General features: G+C 56.3%; 1 protein-coding gene across 4 annotated transcripts in view; it reads left to right on the top strand.

Annotated features, from left to right (window-relative positions):
• Ss18l1 (SS18L1, nBAF chromatin remodeling complex subunit) overlaps positions 1 to 10,509 on the top strand; it is a 29,007-nt gene that overhangs the window by 981 nt on the left and 17,517 nt on the right. Inside the window, exons 1-3 of one of the 4 annotated variants that reach the window (XM_023704329.1) lie at positions 70 to 151; positions 1,504 to 1,739; positions 9,664 to 9,740. In XM_023704329.1, coding sequence (XP_023560097.1) covers positions 1,698 to 1,739; positions 9,664 to 9,740 — 119 coding nt within the window. In that variant the 5' untranslated portion in view covers positions 70 to 151; positions 1,504 to 1,697. Of the gene's footprint in view, positions 1 to 6; positions 152 to 1,503; positions 1,740 to 9,663; positions 9,741 to 10,509 lie in introns of those variants that run through there. The other 3 variants (XR_002818746.1, XM_004644174.2, XM_023704330.1) reach the window with 3 other exon arrangements.

The following is a 10,509-nucleotide window of genomic DNA, read 5'->3' as shown; positions in this document are numbered from 1 at the left end:
GCGGAGAATGGGCACCTCGGGCCACCGGGCGCAGCCGGAGAATAAACCCCGATGATCACGGGCTGAGTCCCGCGCCGCCACCATGTCCGTGGCCTTCGCGTCCGCGCGGCCGAGAGGCAAAGGGGAGGTCACGCAACAGACCATCCAGAAGGTAGGCCGGGCGCCGAGTCGGCGAGGTGCGAGCGGGCAGGCGTGGGGCCGGGCGCGAACAAAGCCGGGGCGCAGCCTCGCGGCCGCGAGCCCCCACGACGACCCCCGCCCCGACTGCCCGCAGCGACGGGCCGGACTCGGGCCCGGGGCCGGGAGCGCTCCCCGGAGAGCCTGCGCCAACTTTGTTGCGGGCGTGCGTGCCCTCGGCGAAGCGGCGAGCCGGTCCCTGAGCGTGCTGCCCTGGTGTGCGCGGAGCGCGCAGCCGGGAGCAGCTGTGGCCGTGCGGGACTCCCCGCGGCCCGCTTCCCCGCGGGGCCGGCCGAGGGCTCGTCGCGTTCGGCTGACAGCCGTGCAGCTAACGGCGAGCGCGCCCCGGGCCGGCGGCCGCCTGCCCCTACGCAACTTGGCTGGTAGTGAAGGCGCGGGGCCCCGGGGCGCGCAGCGGCGGTGGCTCGCTGCGTGGGTGAGCTGCCGACGCTCGGGGCACAAAGGGATGCGTCCTTGGGGGAGTGCGGGTGAGCGGCCCGAAGCTCTGCAGGGAGCGCGCAGCTCGGAGTGGACCGGCCGGCCCGTGCGTCCCCGCCCTTCCTTGCAGTCGGTTGACTTTCACGGAGACGCCACCAGCCTAACCAAAACGACGAAGTCGTCTTCCTGTCATTCTGTGAGTTTGACCGTGGCTATCTAGAGAGAGCGTTTAAATGGACTTGGGGAACCTTAACAAAAGCTTCCAGTTTTGACATGGAGACTATAGGTTCTACAGTTTTCCTTAGAGGACCAGTGTAGAGGAAAATCGATGTTAAATCATACCCGTTTGTGGACATCTCTTATAAGCTACGTTGGTTTTGTTTTCTCAACTCTGACTCATCTGCAGTGGTATTCCTGGATTCTCAGAGCCTGTCAGGTCCCCAGGGGGGGTTCACCTTGATGACCACAACTCTTATTTTATGTGATGAACTGCCCGTGTGTCCTGGGAGCTATCTTCAGTCCAGTCCCTATTTTGAGACTATCCTCCCTGTTGCTATCTTAGATTAAGTGGCAATTTTTAAAAAAATGGGGAGCCTCCACCAGCTTTAAGCAGGAGAAACTTTTGAGAAGAGCAGAAATAAAGGCTACAAGTGTGATGATTTTATTTACATCTTAAGAACTGGTGCCTTGCCCAAGTGTGGCTCCAGGGTATGCTGTAACGGTGGAAAGTGGCTGGGGTTTTGGCTGGGAGTAGGGTCAGGTACTAGGTGCAAAGGCCCATGGCAGCAGTCCCAAGAGTGTCTTGGGACCCGGTTTTGGAGCTGAACAGTCGCTGCTGCTGAAACCACACTTGTTCAGTAGTGTGTATTTCACACCCACTCCCCGCAGGAGCTTCTGAGAGTCTCCAGGCAAGTGTTCATTCGAGGGCTTCCTGGAACGTCAGATAAAGAGGGCGTGAGCTGACTGCATCCTGTGCAGGTGGCCCACCAGCTGACCGCCCAAGTGGGTCTTCTGCTGAGGGTGTCAGCTGACTCCACCTGGTACAGCCAGCAGTCTCCTTCGGGCCTCAGTGATTCGATAGCATGTATGTGTACACGAGGACTTTTGCTGCAGGTCTGAAAAGGGTAAGAGAAGTGTGTGTCCTACACATAATGCAAGCCTTGTCCTGCTGTGTGTGCTGAGAGGTCTGGGAAAAGCCCAGGACTCCCTGAGAGCCTGCTGAGTTCTAAAGGAGGGGAAGCAGCTCTTTGTGCTCAGAGCATATCTCATCTCCAGGTGGAACTCTCCCAGACCAACTCCCATGCACCCTTCCCAGGCCCGATTGCCTCGGTAGTCCTGAGGCCCATAGTTCTGTGAGCCATTGCTTGGCTCCCAAGTCGCTGTGTGGATGGCTTACTCCTTGCTGATGCCCTGCCTGGTGTAGGGCCAGGACAGTTCCTGCTCAATGTGTTTTGCAGGATCTGTGACACCAGTTCTGTCTGTGTGCACACTTTGGAATAACCACGTGTGTTAGCATCCTGTATTCGTGGTAGTTCTCAGGCGTCAGGGGCCTCAGGTGCTGCTGGGGGATCTGTCTCACGCTTTCCTCTTAGGCCGTGACCTTCTGTGTTCTTGGTTTGTAGTTGGTCACTCCGGTCTCAGCTGCTTCAGTCTCCTCTGTGTTCAAATCTCCCTCGATTCAGGAAAACACTAACCCTGTGTGACCTTGGCTTGACTCATTGGCAAGTGGCCTGTTTCCCAGTTCAGCCCACAGACAAGGATGCGTGTGTGTGTGTGTGTGTGCACGCGCGTGCAAGCGTGTGACTGCAGAGAAGGGCGACCAGGAGGCAGAGGAAGGGAGACTCGCAGGCTCGAGGGAGCATGGGGGTCCCAGGTATGGCCTACATAGAGCCCACCGTGTACCTACAGCTGAAGGGCGAGACAACTGGCCTGACTGGAGAGCTTAGCTTGTGGTGACCAAGCAGCATGCAGGAGCAGGATACTGAGCTGTGCTTTGCTGGAGCAGTGGGGAGCATGGCTGTACCTGGCATGCCATGTCCCCAGGCTCAGTGACTCTGCTCTTGTGACCAGGGACCGCCGTGTCCCGAAAGTCCCCACTGTACCCCTGACAGTGCAGGCAGCTGTGGGCTCCAGTGGTTGCTGTGGCTCTGTGGATATAACACACGTTTTAGGGACTTCTGAGGTGCCCTTTGCTGCTTGGCATGCAGTAACTGCTCAGTAAACGTAAGAGCTATTTCCTTTGTTGTTTTTTAATTTAGTACAGGATCCACAGGGTCTTACTACAGAGATCGGACTCGTAGTGATTCTCCTGTTTTCAGCCTCCCAAGTGCTGGGATTACAGGCCCACGCCACCACCCCATCTCAGTAGCGGACTCAGCGTGCCCTGGGGGCGGGGCCAGCATGGCACACTGGGGATGGAATCCCCTGGCCCCTGCATCTGCCTAAGCAGGCGCTTTAATCTGTTGAGCTTTCTGGCCAGCCCTTCCCTTACTGCTTGTATTGTTCTCCTTACTGCATTTTTGGCTGGACAGTGTGGGGTAGGGAAACAGCCCCATGGGAGTGGGCCAGAGCTGATGAGGGGTGGGCTTGCCAGGGTGGATCTAGTATGGGGAGACAGACCAGCAAGGGTAGTGCCTGGCTGAGGGTCCAGGAGCCGGGGACTGGTCATGGCCAGATAGCCCAGCCCAGGTGTGGCTGTGCCCAGGTGCAGGGGCAAAGGGGGGCAGGTAAGAGGTGGCACTGTGCGTAGGGGGCATGTGCCCAGGAAGAGCGGGGCAGGTGGGCGAACCCTGTCTTTTCCTCACACCGGGAACTGCCATCTCAACACTGGCAGCTCTGGTCGGAGGAAGATCACGGTCAAGTCAGAGCTGTCCCCACAACTGTAAATGGCGCTGAGAGAAGCCCGCTGTGGGTAAATGAGTGTAGGAGCTGCTACCAATAGCACTTTCGTCCCTGTGGGCGGAGGTCCCCCACATCCAAGGGAAGCACAGGGCTGGGGAGAGGAGAGTGGCTCTACTTCTAGTCCACCTGGGGCCTGTCTCGGGAAGGAACCCCATGGAGCCGGGAGGGGGAGCTCGTGGGTTCATCGCCTTCTCTGTCATCTGTGAGCCCTGGCCTTGGCCATTCTGCAAGACTCAAGCCTGAGTGCTTTGTCCCGAGTATTGGAGGGAACAGGAAAGAGCTGAGCCTTGTCCCCTTGCCCACTGAAGCCTTCCTGTGAGCCCTCCAGCTGGGTGCCCCACAGGTGTCTCTGGGCCTGCTGCCAAGCCACCCAGAACCCCTTGGCATAAAGGCCAGTGCACCCGCTTTCCTGTGCCTTGCTATTCTGTGGTCTGCGAGTCTCTTGGCGGTGTTGAGCCTGGGGACAGAGGCAAGGGCAGGCTCTGCGCTCAGTGCATGAGGCTCACTCACTGCTAGCCCCTCAGTTCTCCCTTCACATGGTGGCTCTGGCCCCTGCTCCTAGGCCTGGCGCTTGCCTCTGTGTGGAGTCACCGGCCAGCTTTCTGGAGCCCCCAGCTGCAGGGATAGAGGGTGTGTGCCGGGTGCCCAGCAGGTAGGGCATGGGTGGGTCTGAGTTCCTGTACGTTCTCTGCAGTGGGGAGGAGACAGAGCTAGGCGCCTGGGGTGTGAATTGAAGGGTCCTGAATGGGTAGGGGAGAAGGCCAGTGGGCACGGCTGGGAAGCAGGCTGCTGAGTGCACTTCCTGCGCAAAACTCTACTTTTCAAATTGGGGAGAGCTGTGGGAGGCAGCAACCCTTCCTGTTAAGGGGGTGTGGAGGGGAATGGCCTCCTAGCTCCAGTTCCTGTTTCTCCTACACTGACTGTGCACACACTTTCCCCACGGCCTCAGTTGCCTTGTGTTTAGAGTGGGATGAGGTCGCAGCCCTGTTGTAAACTGTGTTGGTGGTTGATGTGATGAACTGGGCTAGTGCTGCAGTTACCTCTGCCCTTCACCTCTGGCCCTGGCTCAGCGGGAGGGGGCCAAAGAACGTGACAGAGGTGCTTGGTAGGAGGTGAGGACTCCTCCAAGCCACTGGAGGCCATCATTAGCCCAGGGTCTTTTTATTTTATTTTATTTGTTGTATTTTAGGGCAGGGTCTACAGCATGTTCAGCGTCTTACTACTAGATGGAACTCCTAGTGATCTTTCTGTTCAACAGCCTCCCAAGAGCTGGGATTACAGGTGCGCACCACCCCGCCCAGTCTCAGTTGCCGGCTTAGTACACCCCAGCGGCCGGCCGGCCGGCACGGCAGGTCCAGGGGCCTCCTTGCAGGCACTTTAATCCACTGAGCTATTTGGCCGGCCTTAGCCCAGGGTGTTGTGAAGAAGGTGGAGCTGCTGGCATGTGTGTAGCCAGATGGCATAGGATTCTAATGCAGTGTGGTCATCTTTCTCCAGCATGGGGATCCTTACAGATCTTACTCCAGTGGGGAGTAAGCACCCCAGCAGCGTAAGACAGGGAGTGACTCCTGTGTTATGTGAGAAAGGTGGAAATATGTTTGCTGTTATGGGCTGCATCCTGGCCTGCCTTCTGTCAGTGGGACTGAAGAGCTCAGGAGCTTCCTTGGGTTGGTTAAGTCATTGTTCCTCTGGAAGTGTCCTCAGGATAGGACACTGTCTCCTCGGCAGTATCATCAACCAAGAAATGAAGGAAGGGATAAAGGGGATGCAGAAAGAACGAAGCCGTGTTGTGTCCACAAGTGTAATCGTGACCTCTTCAAAGCTGGACTGGGAAGAGGTTGACGAGTAAACAAAGCACCATCAGCCAGGTCTTAACTCACCAGAAGGTCTCAAGGCTAAGTCATTGCTTCTCTGGAAGTATCCAGAGTCAGATCCTCCATCCTTCCAAGGTTCCCTCAGTGTTAGGCTGTCACTCCCTTAGTGGTATACGATGCCCAGCTTTAGGTTATCGCTGTTCCAGAAATCCCTTTGTGATTAGCTTAGGCTCCTCTTTTTTTTTTTTTTTTTTTTTTTTTTTTTGGCGGAACCGGGGATTGAACTCAGGCCCTTGTATTTGCCAGGGAAGCACTTATTCCACTGAGCCAACTGCCCGGCCCAGGTTAGGCTCCTCTTGATGCCCCCCAGAGTTAGGTCCTTCTTCCAATAGGTGTCTCTGAAGGCTGATCACATGTCCTCAGAGATAGACTATAGCTTTTCTGGAGGTCTCCTCAAATTAGGTAATCCCTCTTCCAGAAGCCTCTTCAGGGTTAAACCGTCTCTGCTCTGGAGGTGACCTCTGTTAAGTCGTGAACGCTGTAGCATCCCCCTCAAGGCTGGCAGGTTCAGTCATTGCCTCTCCAGAGGTCTCCCTGAACTTAAGTCATCCCTCCTGCGTAGCCCATGGCTCCTCTGGAAACCTCCTCGGGGACTAGGTCATGACTCCTCCGGAAGCCTCTCACTATCTCATAAAAGACCCAGAGGTAAGTGTGTCTGTTCTGTAGAACTTTCTTAGGGAGGTCATTGCTCCTTTGGAGGTCTCAGTCCTCCGGAAGACTCCACAGTTAGATCATTAGCCTCTGGAAGACTCCCTTGGGATTATGTTATTTCTCTTCCAAGGGTATCCTCAGTGAGTTAATTTACTCTTCCAGAAGTCTTGGATTGGATCATTGTATCTCCAGATGTCCCCTGGGTTAGGACGTTCCTTCCCTTTGGAGTTAAGTCATGACTCCTCAAGAAGTCTCTCCTAGCCTGGGTCTCTCAGCAATAGGTTTTCCCTCCTCAGAAATTCTCCTCAGGGACAAGTTTTCACTTCTCTAGAAGTCTCCTCAGGGCTAAGTCATCGTGCCACTATATTCTCCTAGGCTAGGACATTCTTCCTCTGGAAATGTCATAATTTCTCTGGAAATCTCGAATCATCTTTAATCCAGAAAGTCCCACTCAGGATCGAACATTGTTTCTGCCCGTGTTTTCTCAGTGTTAAATGACAGCTCCTCTGGCAGTTTTTTCAGGGTTAACGCATAGGTGTCTTAAGTTTCATTACTGGTCCTTTAGAAGTTTTCCCAGAGTTAAGTTATTGCTCTTCTAGAACTCTCTTTGGGATGGAGTTTTGTTTCTCTGCAAATCTCAGTGTTAGGTCTCTGATCCTCTTGAATTCCTATTTGATTATTCCTCCTTAGGAAGACTCCTCTGGAGTGGGTTGTCACTCTTCCCTAAGTCTCCTTAGGTAGGTCTGCACCCTCCAGAGGTCTCCTCAGGCGCCTGCACCTTAAGCTCACCCCTTCTCCAGAAGCCTCAGGGCCAGGTCGTTGCTTCCCCCTCAGTTAGTAGGTCGTTGCTTCCCCCTCAGTTAGGCGTCGGTATGCTGGAGGGCTCTCTGAGATTAGGTGATTGATACTCCAGAAGTCTCCTTGGGGTTAGGCCGTCACTCGTCTAGAAGTCTCCTCAGGGAGGTCGTTGCTTTCCCAGAAGTCTCAGGTTACATGTGCCTGGCAGGGGAGATGCCATGACCCCAAAGGTGGTTTCACAGGGCAGGGCTTCCGCGTTGCACTCAGGTGGCTGCTCTTCTGGTCAAGTCATCGCCCTCCAGCCAGTCTCCTCAGGGTTAGTTTATCGCGCCTTTAGAAGCTTCAAAGGCTGGGCCTTGTGGACACTTGTGACCCTAACACTTGGGAGGCTAATACAAGAGGGTACCTCAGGTTTGTGCCAACCTGGGCTCCGTAGCGAGTTCCCGTCAGCCTGAACCGTAGAGCAAGAGACCCTGTCTCCACGTGCGTAAACACTCTGCTAAACCGCGTGCTTTACACACCTGTAATCCCACTACCTGAGAGGCTGAGGTAGGAGGGCTGTTGCAAGTTTGAGGGCAGCCTGGGCTACATAGAAAGATCCTGTCTCAAAAAAAGAGAAAGTCTCCCAGAGGTTATGTTACCTGTGCTGTAGAAGCTTCCTCAGGGTTTGGTCACCATCTCGCCAAGTATCTTCCCAGAAGTCTCTTTAGTTAAGTTATTGCCCCATAGAAGTCTCTCTGTGGGTTGAATTCACTGCTGCTCTGAAAGTCTCATTGCTTTGGGGTTTTTTGTTCTATAGCTTGCTATGGTGGCCTGGACTCAGGCTGACCTCCACTTCTCAACGGTCCTCCTGCCACAGCCTCCCAAGTGCTGGGATTGCGCCCTTGTACTGACGTTCCCTCAGGAGCAGGTCACAACACCTCTGGAAGTCTCCAGGGTTGTCATTACCCTCCCACAAATCCCAGTGTGAGGTCACTGCTTCCGGGAAGCTCCTCAATTGAGTCCTAGCTCCGCTAGAACTCTCTGTCAGGATATCTGAGCCTTCAGGAGTCCTGGGTCCTCGCTCTGGAAGCCCCCCCTTAGGGTCAGTTACCAGTCCTCCAGCTGTCCTGGTGGCGGGATGTCTCCTGGGGTGCCTCTTGGAGGGGTGGCACCCTCAGGCCCAGCCAGTGCCCGTTCTCCTGTGGAGAATCTTTCCCCAGAACCTGGCTTTTCTCCCCTGTCCCTTTTGATCAAGTCTTTCCCCCAGGACCCTTGGTCAGGCTAGTTTCTGGGTAGCCTTCCACTGTGGAGATGTGTCCTGCGGCATGAACTTGTGCAAGGAGATTTTGGAGCTTCTCTCCACAGTGCCGTTTCTGGCTGTGCGGGACAGTTGCTTGCTGTTCCACTTGGATCACTTTTAAATTCCATTATCTGTTCCATTTTCGGACTGCCTCATTTTCTGCTTGCTAGGAGTTTCCTTCAACTGTTCTAATCTGACCCCTGGATGTAGTTCTTTTTTCCTCTTTGTCTTACCAACATAGTTTTAATTTCCAAGAGCTCGTTTTCCGCTTCTTGTGTGGTTTTTAAATAGCATCCCGTTCTTCTCATGGATACAGTGGCTGCTTCTTCTCTTTGTTTTGTGTATTAATCTTTGCTTTGGTTTGCTTGCTTGCTTCCTTCCCTTTGGCCTGCAGGTGTTGGCATTTGACTTCACAGAGCAGGCTTTCCCTAAGCAGCCGTAATGGGTTACAGGGCCTTGTGGAGAGCTAGGGGTGACGCTACTGCAGCATCTGCTTACAGCGTTTGGGCTGCGTGCTTGGTGCCCGTGGAAGGATCCCTCGGAGGAGTGAGAAGTCCAGTAGGGTACCAGCTGCCTTTTAGAGTGGCATCAAAAGCACTGGGAGCTGCTTCCCTTTAGCGAACATGTTCACGAATGCCTCACTAGGCGGCTTGAAGCACCAGCACTGCGTGTATGCTTCCCACTTTTGTTAGTGAAAAGACCAGGAAAAGTGATTAGATCCATTTGTGGCACTCCTGGTACAAACTGCCCCATGGACAATCAGGCTGGCGGGGGTGCCTAGGGGTTGAACTGCTCTCCTGCTCACGGTCACCACTTGGCTGGCAGCGCCCCCTGGTGGTTGCCTGTTTCAGGATGGCCCTGCTGAGCTGTGTGTTTTGTCGTGGTGGAGAAAAATGGTATAGTAGAAGGCATCCTGTGAGCTGGACCCCCAAGGGTAGATGTGTTCCAGTGCTTCAGGCTGGAGGGAAGGGCAGGGCCGGCAGCTCTGGGGCAGGTCAGGTGGATGGGGCCTCCTCCCCTGACTGCCAGGACCACACTATCTCCAGAGCCTGTGGTCCTGCCCTAGAGAGACCTGGAATCAGAGTTTTAGTGGAGGTGACTAACTCCGGCGCTTCAGGCCCCAGACCCACTAGGGTCACCCTCCCTGCCGTGGGTTCGGAGGTCACACCTGCCAGCCGAGACCAGGGACACGTGGCAGCCAGCACATTCAGGACCTCATGGGCATGGAGCTGGGCCAGAGGTTATGGGGGGCCAAGGAGTGGCTCTGTGGGGCGGTGGCCTGGGAGGAGTGGGAGGGCCCTCACTTGGGCTCGGGTCCAGCAGGCCACTGCTGTGAGAGCGAGGTGCCCAGGCTGGACAGGAAGGAGGTGTCTGGGATGATGGCAGCGGCTCTCGGCCATCCAGCCCTGGTCATCCCCAGCCACTGCAGTCACTGAAGCAGCCATGGCCCCCAGGGCCTCAGTTTTTGCTGTGTCCTGGTTGAGTCTCTGGGCAAATGTACCGTGGCCGTGTGTGTACCCTCTCCGTGTGGTCACTCCGCAGATGCTGGATGAGAACCACCACCTGATCCAGTGCATCCTGGACTACCAGAGCAAGGGCAAGACGGCCGAGTGCGCGCAGTGAGTCTGCAGCCCCAAGTGCGTGGAGGAGGGTGTGTCCCTGCGCCCTTGGGCAGCACCTGCCACCCTGAGAGGTGCAGCCCGGAATGGGAGCCGCTGGGAGTGGAGCGGAGGGGGAGAGCGCGCTGCTGGGCCCGGGCCAGCCACAGCCCGCAGCTCCATAGCTAGTAGGACATGCGCTGGGGCAGCGGTGCCCACGTGGTGCCCCGTGGCCGACGCAGGCCTTCGGGTGTGCCTGGAGGCTGGAGGTGTGGAAGGACCTCGGAGCCATCCCACTCCAGGTACTGCCGGCCTGTGTGTGAGGGGCTTTGGACCCCACCCCCCGGCTTGATGTGTGAGAGTGGCCTGGAACCCAGGTGTGTGTGACCTGTGTGGGCTCCTTGGATTCTCCCCTCCCCCATCTTGCCGTTTCCTTCCTGTGCTGCTCAGGGTGGTCAGCGCCATTGAGTTAGCCTGATGCCTGGCTCAGCGGGAGTAGGGCTCGGTCCGTCCGTCCCCCCTGCCCTCTCCACTGCCACCTGCAGGTTCCACCTCCTACAGCCTGTCCCCAGCCTCCTCTCTCTGAACAGAGTGGTATCTCCTGTCAGGCCCCATCGGAGTGGCTTTCTGGAATTGTCACAGGGCGGGGGCCCGTGGGAACCTGCTGGATCCACTGCCCGCCTGCCCCTTTCTGGGCCACCGTGTGCTGCCATGTGCCTGTTTCCAGCTGGGCCACCCCGCCAGTGCCTGGGTGCTCCTGGGCCCACTGCCATTGGGCTCTGGCTGCGGT

This window comes from Octodon degus, unplaced genomic scaffold, assembly GCF_000260255.1.
Source record: "Octodon degus isolate 3935 unplaced genomic scaffold, OctDeg1.0 scaffold00194, whole genome shotgun sequence".
NCBI classification, from domain to species: Eukaryota; Metazoa; Chordata; class Mammalia; order Rodentia; family Octodontidae; genus Octodon; species Octodon degus.
The sequence above is the reverse complement of the archived record's forward strand: the minus strand, read 5'-3'. Positions and strand labels throughout refer to the sequence as shown.